At 52.6% G+C, this 18164-nt stretch overlaps 2 protein-coding genes and 1 long non-coding RNA gene across 3 annotated transcripts in view; 1 reads left to right on the forward strand and 2 right to left on the reverse strand.

The window, feature by feature from the left end:
• The window catches only part of LOC148042286 (SLAM family member 6-like), a 979974-nt gene that overhangs the window by 929231 nt on the left and 32579 nt on the right, over nucleotides 1–18164 (reverse strand). The gene's annotated exons all lie outside the window — the stretch shown is intronic.
• On the reverse strand, nucleotides 45–2789 carry LOC148042310 (uncharacterized). The gene is made up of 2 exons (XR_015695207.1): nucleotides 1562–2789; nucleotides 45–201 (listed from the first exon to the last, which is right to left on the reverse strand). It is a non-coding gene; the product is annotated as an uncharacterized LOC148042310 (long non-coding RNA).
• LOC148042311 (uncharacterized) overlaps nucleotides 3088–18164 on the forward strand; it is a 47353-nt gene continuing 32276 nt past the window's right edge. Inside the window, 3 exon segments of the mRNA XM_087702988.1 lie at nucleotides 3088–3339; nucleotides 3466–4848; nucleotides 4850–5369. Of these exon segments, the coding sequence (XP_087559114.1) occupies nucleotides 3266–3339; nucleotides 3466–4848; nucleotides 4850–5369 (1977 nt within the window). The 5' untranslated portion in view covers nucleotides 3088–3265.

The following is an 18164-nucleotide window of genomic DNA, read 5'->3' on the forward strand; positions in this document are numbered from 1 at the left end:
ATCTTTAGCGTATTTATATAGAGATATATATAGAGATATAGATATATGTAATAAAGTATAAATTCTTGCATAGAAAATAACTTCTTTTAAAAATGGTTTCCTCTTTTTCTGAGCAGGTAAAGGACAGAGAGCTCCATAAAGCAGATTTGAGTGCATGTCGGGAACATCGGATGATTACATGATGCTGCAGTTTGAAGGACCCTAAGAGGGGGGAGAGAGAGAGAGAGAAGACTGACATAGAGTCAGAAGGGACCTCAGAGGTCATCTAGCCCAGCCCCCTCCCCAAGCAAGAGACCCTCTTCCGTTCCACACAAATGGCCTTGATTGCTACTTAAGAGCCTCCAGGGACGAAGCACGGAGGAATTGTTCTCACAATCAGGACATTTCTCCCTCATTCTAGGTTCAGGGCCGATCCAGAACCGGGCCTCCCTCAAAATGCCAGCAAGGGAGTTGTGGGAGAGGCAGGCGTGGCTGCCAGTCCAAAAGGCTTATGGGGAGGGACACGTGGACCTGCCTGCCCAGGGGAAGAACAGCCCCTTCCCCAGAGCTAAGGCTGCCTCTGTGTGACCAAACCTCCGGGGAGACAATCGCCAAGACCATTTTCCAAAGGGCAAAGTTTTCTGCATAAAAAGTCTCCCACCTCAGGGGGGTCTTTGACAGCCCCCCCCCCCAATGCAGCCACTGGGCAGCCCCAGCGGAGGCCACTCCTGTTTCTTTGGCAGAGGGGCGGGAGGGGGTCTGTGGGCGGTGGGCTGGCTGGCCAGACTGGCTCCGCCCACTGTGTGCGCACATACGCGCGCACACACGGCTGTCCTCCTGCTTTAGGCCCCTGAAGGCTAACCTGTGGCATGCGGCGCCCTCTTGTGGCCAAGCCCCAGCTCAGCTCCGCCACGCTTGTGCATGCGCTTCCAGCAGGCCAGCAGCTCTTCGGGTTCTGCCGTGAATGCGCAGAGGGGGGGGGCAGGGCACATGAAGAGGGGGGGCACATGTGGGGGCCACATGTCATGTGCAGGAGATGTGTGCATGTATGCGCAGGGCTACATATGCGCGGCGGCCACACACACATTGCATTGGGGGGGTTGGGAGCACACGGGTGCCTCCTTGCGTTCGCATGGTTTGGGGACTCGGTCTGGAAGGGAGCTCAGAGGTCTTCTAGTCCAACCCCTGTTGAAGCCGGAGACCGAATTCCATGCCAGACAACGCATACGCTAAGCCTGGGCACAAAGCCAACTGGAGCTGACTGTTCTCGTGTGAACGTTGCAGCCTTTCAGGGTTTTCAGCCCACCCCACGCCTGCTGTTCAGTGGGGACCATCCCGGCCTTCCCCAAATGCCCTGGCTGAGGAGCCCCGTGTGGCACAGAGGGTGCCAGGAAGCCCTGGGATGCCCACAGCCATCTCTCTGCCGCCCTGGAAGGACTGACAGTGCACAGTGATCGGTCTCTGGAGCTTCCCCGTCAGGGGGAGGAAGGGGGGCACTCAGAATCGGAGGCCTCCCACCACAAAGCCCCCTCCTCCTCCGGCCCAGGATCACACATGCCCGCTGGGGCGCCCCCAGACTGACCTGCTGGCGTGGGGTGGAGCTGCCCAGGATGTAGGAGCGGGGCAGGAGGCTCTCCCCGAGGTTGGTGCCTCCACTGCGGTAGCTGCGCGTGATGGTCAAGCTGGAGGAGGAGGAGCCGGTGGACATGGTGCTGGTGCCCACATTCGTGCCCCCGGATGACTTCTCTGCCGGCTGCCCACATGTGCCACACAACACTGTGCCAGAACGCAGGTTGTACTCGCCCGGATCTCCGCTGGCACTGCAGTGGCTCTGGAGAAGGGAGGAAGAGGGGAAGAAGCAGAGCTTGGCACCACCTGGACCGAGACCCCACCTGGGGCTGGAGATGCTGGATTCGGATCTGGGGGCTCCTTGGTGCCTTTTTAAAACAAAGCCCAGTGTAGAATCCACGTTACATTTAACTATTCCAGAAATAAAAGATTACACTGGAATTGAGGCTAAACGCATTTCTCTCTTTACTTGTTAGATTTACAAGCCTGTTAAATGGGAGCAGGTTAACCAGCTGAAGGCTAAATTTGCAACGTGGTCTGAAGTGTCCAATGGACACAAAGGCAAAACTTCCGTTCTTCCCATTTCAGGCTTTGATTAAGAGGCCTTTGTCTTGTATTTCCTTTCAGTAGCCCTGAATGCTGGGGAAGGTTCCACCCTGGGATTCCCGAGATCTCCTCATTTCCACCCACTCCACACAGAGGGGAAGTTTGCCCAGAGTCTGAGACACGGACGGCCTGTCAGTTTAGTCCATGAAATGAACAATAAATAAGGACTGGCTTTACTCCATTTATTTGGCCCTTTTGTTTAAAAGAAGGAGAGGCAGGCAAGGATTTCAGGGATCCTTGGTGCTGCCGGAGCTTCCTTGAAACGCCTGCAAGAAAAAGGGCAAACTCGGAGAGCCCCCCAGGATCCCTCGTGTCAGTGGCTGCCTGTCTCCCCCCTGCTCAGCCCCAAAGGGAGGAGGAGGAGGAGGGGTCCTTTCCCTCCCCTGCAGGAAAGGGTGGGGGGGATCCCCTCCTGGGATCCGCTTCTCCCCCCCCTTGGGATCCCTGGCTTTCCAGTGGATCCCCCCGTCCCTCCTGGGCTCCCTCGTCTCCCAACGGCCTCCCGGGATCCCCTCGGGCTGAGCTCCGTCCCTTCCCGGGATCCCTTCGGCTGCTCGGCTCCTGGCCCGGCGGTTCTCCTCCTGGGGGTGGCCGGGCCTTTTCCCAGGGGTCGTCCGAGACCCCCGGGGGGAGCCTGGCAGGAGAAGCCGGGGATATGCGTGCTGCGAAGGAGCGGCGGGAGGGGAGGGGCCACTGCGGCTCCTCCCACTGAAGCCCCGCCCTCCCTCCGCCTGTCCGGGTGGCTGGCTGTGGGCGGGGGGCGGGGCGGAAGGAGGGGCCGGAGTGGGGACAGACGCGCAAGCGCAGAGGACGCTGGGAAAGCACCTCCCTCCCAGCGACGGGGCTCGGTGGGTGGAGCTAAGGAGGCCGAAAGGGACCGTTGCTGAGGCGGAGAATGAAATAAAAGAAAGGAACGTGGCGGCGAAGGGAAGGCTGGAGCCCAATTTGGTGCTTGGGGGACACCGTCGCAGGAGGAACCGTGTCGAACGGCATCAGGAAGGCCGAGAACCGAATTGTTCTAGCGGGTCCCTTTCTCTCCTTCGGGGGAACGACAAGGAGGCGGTGCCTGGAGAGGAGGAGGCGGGGCTTCGCAGGAAGGAGGGGCTGGGAAATGGAGCGCCTTCACTTTCGGAACCAGAGAGCTGACGGAAGGAGCGGTTCCCTTCGGAGGCGGAGAAACCGGAAGTAAGTAGAGACTGCTGGGACGGAGGGGCAGCCTGGGAGGGTCTCCTTCGGGTCCTCGGGAGGGGAGGCCTCGGCCTGGGCCTCTCCTGCGTTGAGCCGTGACCCGCCTCTCTTTCTCCCCTGCAGGAGGACGGAGGAGCCCGGCGGGGGAGGGAAGGAAGGAAGCGCCGCCCGAGAGGAGGAGAGCGGGCCCCGCGGAGCAGCCCCGGGAGACAGCGGGGAAAAGCCGGGGGGGCTCGGAGCTGCAGGAGGGATGAGCCCAGCGGGAGCCCGGGAAAGGCGGCTGCCTGGAGGGCGATGCGGGGAGGAGGAAACGGGGGGAGACGCCGAGACGGGCCTGGAGGGCGGAGAGTCCTTCGGAAGGCCCCGGAATCCCCAAAGGATCCAGGAGGAAGAAGAGAGATATCAGTGCCCCGAATGTGAAAAATTCTTCAAGAGAAATCAGTATCTTCAAAAGCATCTAAAGGTCCATTCAGGAGAAAAACCTCATAAATGTCTGGAGTGTGGAAAGAGCTTCAGTCAGAGGGGAAACCTTTATGCGCATCAAAGGATCCACACAGGAGAAAAACCTCATAAATGTCTGGAATGTGGAAAGAGCTTCACTGGGAGGAGCAGCCTTTATGCACATCAGAGGATCCACACAGGAGAAAAACCTCATAAATGTCTGGAGTGTGGAAAGAGCTTCAGTCAGAGGGGCAACCTTTATAAACATCAAAAGTTTCACATAGGAGAAAAACCTCATAAATGTCTGGAATGTGGAAAGAGCTTCAGTCAGAGGGGCAACCTTTATGCACATCAAAGGATCCACACAGGAGAAAAACCTCATAAATGTCTGGAGTGTGGAAAGAGCTTCAGTCAGAGGAGCCACCTTTATGCACACCAAAGGATCCACACAGGAGAAAAACCTCATAAATGTCTGGATTGTGGAAAGAGCTTCAGTCGGAGGGGCGAACTTTATGCACATCAAAGGATCCACACAGGAGAAAAACCTCATAAATGTCTGGAGTGTGGAAAGAGCTTCAGTCAGAGGAGCCACCTTTATGCACACCAAAGGATCCACACAGGAGAAAAACCTCATAAATGTCTGGAGTGTGGAAAGAGCTTCAGTCGGAGGGGCGACCTTTATGCACATCAAAGGATCCACACAGGAGAAAAACCTCATAAATGTCTGGAGTGTGGAAAGAGCTTCAGTGAGAGGAGCAGCCTTTATGCACATCAAAGGATCCACACAGGAGAAAAACCTCATAAATGTCTGGAGTGTGGAAAGAGCTTCAGTCGGAGGGGCAACCTTTATGCACATCAAAGGATCCACACAGGAGAAAAACCTCATAAATGCCTGGAGTGTGGAAAGAGCTTCAGTCGGAGGAGCAGCCTTTATGTACATCAAAGGATCCACACAGGAGAAAAACCTCATAAATGTCTGGAGTGTGGAAAGAGCTTCAGTGTGAGGAACAGCCTATATGCGCATCAAAGGATCCACACAGGAGAAAAACCTCATAAATGTCTGGAGTGGAAAGAGCTTCAGTGAGAGGAACAGCCTATATGCGCATCAAAGGATCCACACAGGAGAAGAACCTCATAAATGTCTGGAGTGTGGAAAGAGCTTCACTGAGAGGAGCCACCTTAATACACACCAAAAGATCCACACAGGAGAAAAACCTCATAAATGTCTGGAGTGTGGAAAGAGCTTCAGTCGGAGGGGCGACCTTTATGCACATCAAAGGATCCACACAGGAGAAAAACCTCATAAATGTCTGGAGTGTGGAAAGAGCTTCAGTGAGAGGAGCAGCCTTTATGCACATCAAAGGATCCACACAGGAGAAAAACCTCATAAATGTCTGGAGTGTGGAAAGAGCTTCAGTCGGAGGGGCAACCTTTATGCACATCAAAGGATCCACACAGGAGAAAAACCTCATAAATGCCTGGAGTGTGGAAAGAGCTTCAGTCGGAGGAGCAGCCTTTATGTACATCAAAGGATCCACACAGGAGAAAAACCTCATAAATGTCTGGAGTGTGGAAAGAGCTTCAGTGTGAGGAACAGCCTATATGCGCATCAAAGGATCCACACAGGAGAAAAACCTCATAAATGTCTGGAGTGGAAAGAGCTTCAGTGAGAGGAACAGCCTATATGCGCATCAAAGGATCCACACAGGAGAAGAACCTCATAAATGTCTGGAGTGTGGAAAGAGCTTCACTGAGAGGAGCCACCTTAATACACACCAAAAGATCCACACAGGAGAAAAACTTCATAAATGTCTGGAGTGTGGAAAGAGCTTCAGTCAGAGGGGCAAACTTTATACACATCAAAGGATCCATTCAGGAGAAAAACCTCATAAATGCCTGGAGTGTGGAAAGAGCTTCAGCCAGAGGAGCGACCTTTATAGACATCAAAGGATCCACACAGGAGAAGAACCTCATAAATGTCTGGAGTGTGGAAAGAGCTTCAGCCTGAGGGGCAAACTTTATGCACACCAAAGGATTCACACAGGGGAAAAAACCTCATAAATGCCTGTTGTGTGGAAAGAGCTTCAGTCAAAAGGGAAACTTATTCAGCATCAAATAATCCACACTACAGAGAAACTCTACCAATGCCTGGAGTGGGGAAAGAGCTATACTGAGCGTAGAGGCCTCCATCAAGACCAAATAATTCACAAGGGCGTGGGAGAAGTCACAGAGTGTATCTCGGGAATTGAATTTTGCATCCAATTTGGCCAATTGTGAATTGACACGCTAGGGATTTGTCCCAAGTGCACAAACTTCCAGTGTCCTAACAAAGCAACAGAATAATGATATCCATGATAATTGTAATTCCAATAAGGGGGTTGAGTAAAGAGGAGATTAAGAAAAGTAAATAGTTGCCAAATAAGGGAGTTTCCCAGGCTGATTAAGAAAGGACTTTTTCAATTGTACATGCTAGATGTTTCAACGGGCTACAATGAGATGCCATTTCTCATGTGAATGTTCTCTTCTGTAATGCAATTCTCATTTCAGTGCTGGTCAATGTTCCCTGTAATTTTTTTTCAGTGTGTGCGGAAAAGTATAGTGTTTGAGCGGCACATTTTCATGTCTGAGCACCTGAATTTTTTTCACAGATGTTTCACAGAGCAATTGATTTATAGGATCCGAATTGGAATGGAGAAAAATGGTGTGTGTGTGTGTGTGTGTGTGTGTGTGTGTGTGTTTGAGTGAGTGAGCGAGGGTTCCGGTAAGGGAACTGTGCCTATTTAGAAAAAAAGGTAAATTATTGCAAACATGATATATGTTTCTAGAGAGAGGGGGGGGGGGAGAGAGGGAGGGAGGGAGGGAGAGAGAGAGAGAGAGAGAGAGAGAGAGAATCCCTCCTTCCTTCAGCCCAACACACTCTCGCTGGCATCCCAACCAGACGAGAGGGACTGCAGAGGGTCTCCCTGAGTTTAGGGCAGCGAGTCAGGGCTGGGCCAGCTTGGGCACCGCAGAAAAGCAGCTGCAGCCAAAAGGGGAAGGGCAGGAACAGCCTGAAGCCACCCCCACACCAGCTAGAGAGGGTGCTGTGACAGCCGCCCGGGACGAGGGGACAGCGGTGGCTAGGACGGGCAAGGGCTGCCCACCCTCCCCACCCAAGCGGGCTTCTTGCACAGCTCTAGCCGGCAGCTCTCCTGGGGATCCGTGGTCCAGAGCGCTGCCGCTTCCAGCGGGATATATTCTGCCAGGCCCTCGGCGGCGTCTTTAGGCGGGGATCTCACCTGCCCGCCAGCAGCTCCTCCAGCGTCCCGTCTGGAAGCAGCAGCACAACGGTCGCCGTTACCAGGGGTGAAGGGGTGGCGGTGGCGAGAACAGGGGAGCGCCACTCCTTCCCCTTCTCCAACATTGGCTGTTGCGCTTCCGCTTCCATTAGCAACGTGGTTGTTAAGTGAGTTGCTGCAGTTTTTAAATTAGTAATGCAGTTGTTAAGTGAATCACTGCCATTTTTAAATTAGTAACACGGTTGTTAAGTGAATCACTGCAGTTTTTACATTAGTAACACGGTTGTTAAGTGTATCGCTGCAGTTTTTTAATTATTAACACGGTTGTTAAGTGAATTACTGCAGTTTTTAAATTAGGATCACGGTTGTTAAATGAATGGCTGCAGTTTTTAAATTAGTAACACGGTTGTTAAGTGAATCACTAGTTCTTAAATTAGTAACATGGTTGTTAACTGAATTGCTGCAGTTTTTAAATTAGTAATGCTGTTGTTAAGTGAATCATTGAAGTTTTTAAATTAGTAACACGGTTGTTAAGTGAATCACTAATTTATAAATTAGTAACACGGTTATTAAGTGAATCACTAGTTTTTAAATTAGTAACAGGGTTGTTAAGTGAATCACTGCACCTTTTAAAGTAGAAACACGGTTGTTAAGTTAATCATTACAGTTTTTAAATTAGTAACATGGTTGTTAAGTGAATCATTGTAGTTTTTAAATTAGTAACACAGTTGTTAAGTGAATCACTAATTTATAAATTAGTAACACGGTTATTAAATGAATCACTAGTTTTTAAATTAGTAACAGGGTTGTTAAGTGAATCACTGCACTTTTTAAAGTAGAAACACGATTGTTAAGTGAATCATTGCAGTTTTTAAATTAGTAACATGGTTATTAAGTGAATCATTGCAGTTTTTAAATTAGTAACACAGTTGTTAAGTGAATCACTAATTTATAAATTAGTAACACTGTTGTTAAGTGAATCACTAGTTTTTAAATTAGTAACAGGGTTGTTAAGTGAATCACTGCATTTTTTAAATTAATAATGCAATTGTTAAGTGAATCACTAATTTATAAATTAGTAACATGGTTGTTAAGTGAATCACTAGTTTTTAAATTAGTAACAGGGTTGTTAAGTGAATCATTGCAGTTTTTAAATTAGTAACACGCATGTTAAGTGAATCACTAATTTATAAATTAGTAACAGGGTTGTTAAGTGAATCACTAGTTTTTAAATTAGTAACACAGTTGTTAAGTGAATCACTGCAGTTTTTAAATTAGTAATGCAGTTGTTAAGTGAATCACAAGTTTTTAAATTGGTAACAGGGTTGTTAAGTGAATCACTAGTTTTTAAATTAGTAACACGGTTGTTAAATGAATCAGAGTTGGAAGAGACCTTAGAGGTCATGTAGTCCAACCCCTCCCCTCCCCAAGCCGGAGAGCCTACAGTGTAGGCGGGGCCAGGGCTGCAGGCGGCGGCGAACAGGAAGGGAAGCGAATGCCAGCTAGCGTCCCTGCCTTCTTCCTCCGAGAGCCGCTTCTTTGCCAGCCTCTCAGCTGATCGGTGCCAGGCAGCCCCCGTGACACGCAGACCCTTTGCTGCCGCGCGGGGCGAGGGCTGCCGGGGGGAGATCCGGGGGCGAGGAGGGAAAAGGCGTCCCGAGCGGAAGTTTCCCTTCTCCTCCCCCTCCCTCCCGCTGACTTCTCCCCAGCAGCCTCGTCTCCAGCCGCAGCAATCCTGGCGGCCCCCAGGGAGACTGAAAGGGGCGCAGCGCTCTCCCAACCACCGAGGAAGGCAGAGGAGCCGGCCCTGGGCTGTTGGGAGAAGCGCCCTAACCCTCCCTTCCCTTTGGCAGCCGCCTGGCAGAACGGGGAGATTTCTGACATTCTGCAGCTGGAACAAGCCCAGCGCCCTGCGCACATCGGCCGCCCGGCAGCCCCGAGGCTCACCACCACCGTCTCCGGAAGCACCAACAGCCTCCCGGAGAAGCCGGACGTGGCTCCAGGGAAGTCCCCGGGGGCTGCAGAGGGCAAGAAACGCCCCCAAAGGGCCACCTGCAAGTTCGGACATGATCTGTCTCTGACTTCCAGGGGGCATCTAGGAGGGCGGGGAGGCCGTTTCTGCGCCCCCCCCCCCGCCAGGCTTCAGGAAAGTCTTTGGGGAGAGGAAGTCCATGCGTTTTCTCTCTCTCTGTATGTGTGTGTGTGTGTGTGTGTGTGTGTGTGTCGCATGCGCAGTTGGGTAAAGAATTGAGTGGACACGTGAGGGACCAATGGGAATTCTCCCTTCTGTAGCGTCATCGGTCTCCGGGCAGAGTTTTCCTTGATTTCACCAATCAGAAATCAGAGTTCAGAAAGGAGGGAAGAATTTCCAGTCACATTTAAAGACATTAAAAAACACTGCGCTGCACTTTGAAACTTGTGCGCGGTGTTTCTTTGTTACTTGCGCGGCCGCTCACGCGCGCAGCTTAGAGGGAACGCTGCTCACGGAGCTCCTGCCGAGGGCAGAGGGTGAGCAGGGCATCCCAGGACTGGCAGGGAGGCACAATCCCCCCCAACCGCAACCCCTTCCCCCCCCCAGCCCCACCCTGCAGCCCCCAGGATCCCCAGCTCCTCTGTGGGGCCGTTCCCAGGTGTGAGGAGAAGAGGCTGCAGGAGCCGGGCTGACTGCCTGGCCCAAGGCAGGGTGGCGAGTTCAAGTCTCCCATGGAGAGGGGCTCTCTGTCACTTAGGTCCGGACGATTAGTGATTAGCTATTATTACTGAAAAGTCTTGAAATATTGGGGAGTGTAAAGTGGGGGGGGATTCTTTGCCACTGGACAGGTAGTCCTCAACTTACGTCCACTGTTGAGCCCAACATTTCTGTTGCTAAGTGAAACGTTTGTTAAGTGAGCTTTGCCCCATTTTATGACTTTTCTTGCCACGGTCGCTAAGTGAATCGCTTCAGTTGTTAACCTAGGTTGTTAAGTGAATCTGGCTGTGACTTTGTCAGCAGGTTGCAAAAGGGGCTGAGGAAAGGGCCCTGGGGACGGAGGCCACCGTCATGCCGGGAAAGGACAGACCCACACCACGTTTTTCAGGGCCGTTGTAACTTTGAGCCGTCACTAAGCGAACTGCCGTAACTCCAGGACTTCCTGCATGGAAAGAGTTTGAAGTCTCCACTTTTTTCTCTCCGTCTCTCTCTCTCTCTTCTCTAACTTCTGTTTTTTCTCTGTTTTTATTTCATAAGGAAACTTAACAATAAGCTTCATTTTAGAATGGGTGGGTCTTTTATGGAGGGAGACCCCAACAATGTTCCCTCTAATTTTTTTTCAGTGTGAGCGGAAAAGTATAGTGTTTGAGCGGCATATTTTCATGCCTGAGCACCTGAATTTTTTTCACAGATGTCACCTAAGACAACAACAAAATCAGTATTATTTGAAACTCAAAGTTATGTTTATTCAAGGTACCCGCTTAATTAAAAGTGTTATATAATATCAGTATCACTTAACAACGCTCCTGCTTAGCAACCAAAATGTTGGCTCAGAAACTCTGGCATTTGAAGCACGCAAGTCTTAAAGCTGTTGTTACAAGACCCTTGCACCCCTAACCCTTTAGGGGGGAAAAAACCCCAGGGGTCTTCAAACGTGACAGCTTTAAGACTTGTGGACTTCAACTCCCAGAATTCCTCCCTGAGGGGAATTATATATTTGGACTGTTTCATAGTTACATTAGAGAACTACATTGTTAGAACTTAGCACAAAAGATACCTTTTATCTGAAAATCCAAATAGAGTAAACCTGCTATTATCCCAGAGCACTAATGTCATTTGTCCCAATCTGTTTTACAAGTCTGTATTAAAATAGATAGAAATATTTTCACTAAATTTTATAGATCTATATTTCAGGAACCTATCAGAAGTTAGGGCAAGATAAGAGTAGAAGAATGAATTTTGTTGCAGGTCATGGGGATTTTTTCAGCATCTTAAAAGTGGAGCGCATGTGCATTGAACTAGCAATACCCATTTAATAACAAAAGGAAATGGTTGAATTAAATTTGGTAAAGTTGCAAGCCAGCTGTAAAAAGCTTGTGGTTTTTAAAATCATAGAATCAGAAGGGATACTGGAGGTCTTCTAGTCCAGACCCTTGTCCAAGGCAGGAGTCTTTATATCATCTGAGACAAATGGCCGTCCAGTCTTTTGAAAACCTGTAGCAAATGAATTAAGATTCCATTGATTTTAATTGTTCTTACTGTCAGATTTCTCCTTATTTCCAGCTTGAGTCTCCTGACAAGTTTCCATTGGTTCTTGTCCTGTCCTCAGGTGCTATTGCTGCCTCCTCCTCCTCCTCCTCCTCCTCCAACAGCACCAACACATTTGCTGCCCAGCGCTGCGGCTGAGGCGAAGCCGCCAAAGCTCCCGCTGGCGCCACCACAGCGTTGGGCGGAAATCCGGCAGTGCTGTTGGAGGAGGAGGAGGCGAACCAGCCTGCCACCACCGGCCACCGCCAACCCCGCCGCTCTTCCCACCCCCTTCCCAGCCCCACAGTCCAGCGGTCGCAGCAGAAGCAGCCCCGGGGCTCCGCTGCCGCTCCCCGCATTTTCTGGACGGGAATCCCTTGGAGAGGGGATTCCTTCCTGCGAGACCCCGTCCAGAAAATGCGGGGAGCGGCAGCTGAGACCCGGGCTGTTTCTGCTGCGACCACTTGACTGTGGGGCTGGGAAGGGGGCGGGAAGAGCAGCGGGGCTGGCGGTGGGCGGTGGTGGCAGGCTGGTTCGCCTCCTCCTCCTCCAACAGGCAACAGCACTGCCGGATTCAGTTGTAGCCGCCTGCAAAGGACTTCCACACGTTTCCTTAAGAAATCTCTGCGCGGCAGATAAAAACTCCTGCGCGGAGTTTTCTTGCAACGTGCGCGGCCGCGCAGGCGCGCACCTTAGAGGGAACAGTGGACCCCAACTCAAAGCAAGGGGGAATTCGTGGCTGCGAGAGCTGTGGAGCAGCAGGGTCCCCTTTCAAGCCGAGGTGGAGTAGGATTCCCGCCCTAGACAGGGGAGGGTTGGGCTAGATGACCTCCAAGGGGCCCTTCAGGGTTGTGGGACTCACCTCGCTGTAGATGTTTTTCTGGAAGTCCAGCTCCTCCTTCAGGGACTGCAGCCTGTTCTCCGCATCCACCCTCCGCAGCATTTCGTCCTGAAGCTGCTTCTTGATGTCGGCCAAGGATCCCTCCACCTGCGGGGGGACAAAGGAGGGACCCCCGTCACGCCCAGAAGGGAGAGCCTGTGTGGCCTCAGCTGCTCCACAGGAGCCCCCACACTCCTCTCCAGGTCCCCCTCCCCTAGTCAAGAGCTGGGAGTTTAAGCCATCCATATCGATTCAGCTTTTCCCCCTCAAGGCCTCCTCAAGCCTCTCAGGAGTCTGCAGGGAGGGAAAAACGCCAGAGAGTCTGAAGCAGAAGGAGAGCCAGAAGACACCAGACTAGCAGGAGACGGGGAGTTCTAGTCCCACTTTAGGCACAGAAGCCCTGGGTGACTTTGGTCCAATCACCAGGGGGGACTGGGAGTTCTAGTCCCGCCTTAGGCACCGAAGCCCCGGGTGACTTTGGTCCAATCACAGGGGGACTGGGAGTTCTAGTCCCGCCTTAGGCACAGAAGCCCCTGGGTGACTTTGGTCCAATCACAGGGGGACTGGGAGTTCTAGTCCCGCCTTAGGCACAGAAGCCCCTGGGTGACTTTGGTCCAATCACAGGGGGACTGGGAGTTCTAGTCCCGCCTTAGGCACAGAAGCCCCGGGTGACTTTGGTCCAATCACAGGGGGACTGGGAGTTCTAGTCCCGCCTTAGGCACAGAAGCCCCTGGGTGACTGGTCCAATCACAGGGGGACTGGGAGTTCTAGTCCCGCCTTGGGCATGAAAGCCGACCGTGTGACTTTGGGACCGCTCCTTCTCTCTCAGCCCAGCCCACCTCACAGGGTTGTTGTGCTGGGAAAAACCGGAAGGAGGAGTAATTTAGCATCGTGGCCAATTTGAGTTCTTTATAAAAATAAGGAAGGCAGGATATAAATAAATAAACTATAGAAAGAAACAAACAGATGGAAAATGCCCCTGGGCAGGGAGGAAGATCCCTGGCTGGGGATGATGGGAGCAAGAGTCCCCACAGCCAGATCCTCTGAAAGGCCGGTGAATGGAAGCGTCAATTTGCTTCCCAGCTGTCCATTCCTCCTCTCTGCCTTGGCAAATGGTGGGCTCCACCGCCCCCTGCTGGCCTCACCTGGTGCCTGCAGACGTGAATGTCAACTGGTAAAGCATTTACACAATGAGCTTCTCCAGCCCCCCCAGCCAGTTTGGGGGAGCAAGTGGGAGGGTGGGGGGAATGAAGGTAAAATGAAGCTGATCATAAAATCCAGACTGTCCTGGAGCACAGCCCAGAGAGGGTGCAGGACGGACATAAAGTGGCGAAAGCAGAGCAAATTTCGGGACAGTCGATGGCACCTCTGTGGCCAGGAGCAGTCTACCTTCGAAGGGCCACAACTGAGTACAGTCAACAGCTCTGCTGGTCCTCACAGACCAAGGAAATCCTCAACCTTGGCAGCTGAATGATGGGTGGGCTTCAACTCCCAGAATTCCCCCGTCAGCTGCCAAGCTGGAGAAATATTCTTCTGTATCTTGCTGCTGTTTTGGCCTCCTAGGGAGCTGAGGTGGCGCAGTGGTTAAATGAAGCACTGCAGGCCACTTCAGCTGACTGCAGTTTTGCAGTTCGGCGGTTCAAATCTCACCGGCTCAAGGTTGACTCAGCCTTCCATCCTTCCGAGGTGGGTGAAATGAGGGCCCTGACTGTGGGGGCGATATGCTGACTCTGTAAACCGCTTAGAGAGGGCTGAAAGCCCTATGAAGCGGTATATAAGTCTAACTGCTATTGCTATTGCTCCTTCCAGCATAGCACACGTTAAAGCCACAATTACAGAAGCCGCCCAAAGAGGAAGCATGGCCAAATTGAAAGCATCACAGGAGCCCAGCCACCCATTGTCCGGGAGGGGGGAGAAACCCAAAGACCACCAGCCTGCCTTCAGTCCTGGAAGCCTAAAAAGGTCGACCAGCTTAGGAAGGACCTGGAAGGCTGGTGACCGGTCTCCTAGCACAGTGGTTCCCAAACTTGGCAACTTTAAGACTTGTGGACTTCAACTCTGCTGGCTGGAGAATTCTGGGAGTTGAAGTCCACAAGTCTTAAAGTTGCCAAGTTTGGGAACCACTGTCCTAGCAGAAGCATCCTTCCCCTTCTGCACAAGAGACATTTACAGGCATCGTCTACCTGAGCCTACAAACTCACTCCTCCTGACACGTTTTGGGACCGGGAGTCCAAAGGTGGACGCGGGAAGGAGGCCCAGAAGGAGGGGGCGGAGCAGAGGGACCCCCGGGGTTCTTCGCAGGTGTGCCTGGTCTACCTTGGCCAGCTGGCCTCTGAGGTCACGGACCTCAGCCTCCAGGTTGCGCTTCTCCCCCAAGGCGGTGCTGAGCGCAGCCTCCTTGGAGTTGAGCAGGGCCTCCACATCCTTCAGGCGGGCCTGGGCAGCGAGCAGGTCTCCTTCCTTCTTGGCGTTCCTGAAAGGGAAAGAAGCGACGATGGGGTCAGGAGGGAAGAGCCTTCCCAGCAGGCAAGATGGACTTCGGCACCAGCCCACAAGATGATCCCCATGGGAGGAAGACTTGGGAGCACCAGAACATTCACCCAATTTAAACCCAGGCCCAGAGATAAAGAGAACGACCCCATTCACACGTTTCAGCAAGTTTCCCCTAAGTAAACCCCAACAGGCTCACGTGAGAGCAGAAATGCATTTTCTGGGAATCTGGCGCCCCCATTTGGCTGTGCTGAGCATTGCCTAAGATCTTGTGGGCTTCAACAAGCAGGAACTTTAAATTAGTTTGGACCAAATGCTTAAAGCAATCAATATCCCACCCAGAGGACCTCCCTTTCACCGTGTGTGTTTGTGTGTGTTTGTGTGTGTGTGTGTGTTTGCTTGCTGCTGGTTTTACTACCAGTTCGCAACCCGCATGGAACGTGTGTGTGTGTGTACGTGCCAGAGGTATATGTAAACCCTTCATGCACACGCAGAACAATTTACAGGGAACCGCACATGTGCAGTCAGTAAAATCCAAAACGGCGGGGGCCCAGCAGCGGTGAGGGAAGCGGTTCAGAGGCGCGTCATGCCTGGGTCGCTGCCGGTTCTGTGACCCAGGCCTGTATTCCCCCCCTGGTTCTGCCTTTCCCCTGTGGGATGGGCTCCCTCGCCAGGAAGGGGGAGAAGCTGCCGACTGGGCCCCCGGGGCCTTTGCTCAGGTGCTTCCTCCCCCCCACCCAGTTTTGCTCAGAGAAGAAGATCCAAGGCCTGTGCAGCGCTAAGGAAGATGCTGAAGGGAAACGAGAGAGGTTCCCCATCACGAAACGCTGGTCTGACTGAGGAGGGAGGCCGTTCTATTCTCCCCTGCTTCCTTCCAAAGTGGGTGCCGAGCGCTGGGGGCCTTTCAGGATTTCAGGCTGGGGGGGGGGGCAAAAGACAAATGCCCCCCTGAAGAAAGAGGCAAAGGGCGCCCACGGCAGCAGAAAGGTTGAGTGGCAGAGCGATGCTTCCTACCCCGATATCCTACCGCCGCAGCTGGTGAGGATAATCAACTGGGAATTCGTGCCGTATTTGTATCTCAGGGTTCGAGTGGGGAGGGGTCCCGCTCGGAGCTTCTGGTTTCCTTGCAGACGTTTCCCTGAAGCTAAAGTCGGCACATCTTACGCTTTGCCAAGGAACACCGGAGTCTTATCCTGTCTGGCACTTTTCAGCCACACGGCGGAGACCCAGGCGGACCCTGTGTATTTATAGTGGCACGAAACGTACTCAGCGTCGTATCGCATCCACTGCCTGGAGATGTGAAAAGTCAAGCCGGATAGAAACGCAGCGATACACGAAGCCCCCCAGAACAGGCGTCTCCAACCGTGGCGCCTTTCAGACTTGTGGACTTCAACTCCCAGAACTGCTTTGCTGGCGGAGGAACTCTGGGAGTTGAAGTCCGCAAGTCTGAAAGGTGCCATGGTTGGAGAGCCCCTGCTCCAGAATGCCCGGATCCCGGAGGAGAAGGGGGCCGGGCACGTGGCAGGGTCACCCACAGAGAAACCGTGAAGCCAGAGGGGAATTGGTTGCGTTACTCTGCTTGTGAAAAGGACACTGGCCACGTTTTACGGAGGGGAACGTCCACACTGCGGCAGCACCAAAGGCTGCTTTCTCCGCTGGGCGGAGGCCATCCGGTTGCCAGGCCTTGGGAGCAATGGCTGGGAGGGGGGCTCCGTGGGTGGCACCCAGTGAAGGCAGCAGGGAAGAGGGAGGGGCTCCTAAGTAGCCCCTCCCACGCTCTCCGTGTCCGAGCCCAAAGGCCGGGTGCCGGCAGCGGAGCCAAAGCAGGGGAAACGGGGCCTCGGTGTTTAAGAAACGTTCACTTGGCTTCAATTTAGGAAGGAGAGGAAAGGAATGCAGACAAGAGGAAGAAAAACCGGCATGTTGATCTGCGCTCCTGTCCAAGTTTCCACTCCTCGGCTGCCTCCCTTTCCTCCTCGGAGCAGGGAAGGCGTAGGAGAAGCCACCACAGCAGCCGCTTCAAGGCTGAGCGGAGGGAAGGAACAAGCCAGTCATTTGGGGGATCTTCTGAGTTGCAACAGCAGGGGCCTAGTTCTCCCCACCTATGACCCCTGCCGCAGCCCCCCGGGTGGCGTGATGGAAGTTCAGACGCTTGGCAGCTGACTCACATTTGTGACGGTCGCAGTGCCCGGGGGGTCACGTGATCCCCCCTTTTTAGCGACCTTCTGACAAGCAAAGTCAGTGGGAAGCCAGATTCACTTCAACCAGTGGTTCCCAAACTTGGCAACTTTAAGACTTGTGGACTTCAACTCCCAGCTCTACTGGCTGGAGAATTCTGGGAGTTGAAGTCCACAAGTCTTAAAGTTGCCAAGTTTGGGAACCACTGGTCTATACCATAATTTGTTTGGCAGCCCAGAGGGATGATGGGCCGAGGGAATTTTCAGACTGCCCAGGAAGGAATACGGGTGGCAGCCGGTCACTTGGGGAGGGAGGGGGAGCTGGTGGGACAATTCAATGCAGGGATTTGTGGATCTGGAGACCGATCGGTGGCCAAAAGCATCTGAGCCGCAGCTGCCGGGGGAGGATGGAGGGTGTGCCAGACTCTTCCATGCAAGAGGAGGAAATGTTAAGGGTGCGGCTTAAGTAGGCGGGCACATGCCAAGTCGTCGAAAGGGGTGTGAGTGCCCGGGTGTTTCTGATTTTATACTGGCCCTGTAAGATGCAGCTGAATATGAAACTCAGCGTTACAAATTACACTCACCAAAACAAATTGCTAGAAGGACAAATCTGAAAGCAACACGCAAACACACACACACACCCATTCCTTGTGGCTGAGTGTTCTTCCACTTCTCACAAGCAGCGATTGCCAGGAAAAGATGCTGGCACGGGCAGCGAAGGGCAAAAAGGACACCGGGCATCCTTGAAGGGATCCATTTCTCCTTTTCACCCTTCCGTAAAATGCAAATAGAAATGAAAATAGTGAGAGAGCAGAGGAGGAGGAGAAACCGGGGGAGAAAAGGGGGAGAAGGAAGAAAAGCATTGACTTCAGGCTCTTTTTAACGCAGCAGAATAAGACGAGCCTTTTAGCGTATCTGTTTTTCAATATGCAGTCATTCTGCCCACTCTGAGAATCTTGGGCTCTGGGTCGCAAAAGCAAAGTGGCACTTCTAGTCGTCATGACCACACACACAGAGCTTCTTTGCCGGAAACAGGAGATGGGGACCTTCGAGATGCCAACAAAGAGGTTGCCAAGGAGACCTTCGGGCTGTTTCTCAAAAACATCATCACAGCAACCCCACGGCCACAATCAGGATTCCCCCCTCCCCCCTCCCGGCCTCCCAAGGAAGTGGAATCTCAGAGTCATTCGTTTTTATGTCACGAGGCTTTTCAAAGAAGGTGGGAAAAAAGGACTTTCTATTTTGGGTTTGGGAACTTCCTCTGCTGCCGAGTTTGCAAAGCTGGCCCAGAACCAGCATGGCGGGGCCGATCGCAGACCATCAGCCCCCTTCTCCCCACA

The sequence above is a fragment of the Thamnophis sirtalis genome, unplaced genomic scaffold (genome assembly GCF_051295495.1).
Source record: "Thamnophis sirtalis isolate CommonGarterSnake01/CBP01778 unplaced genomic scaffold, rThaSir2_p1.2 scaffold_18, whole genome shotgun sequence".
Lineage (NCBI taxonomy): Eukaryota > Metazoa > Chordata > Lepidosauria > Squamata > Natricidae > Thamnophis > Thamnophis sirtalis.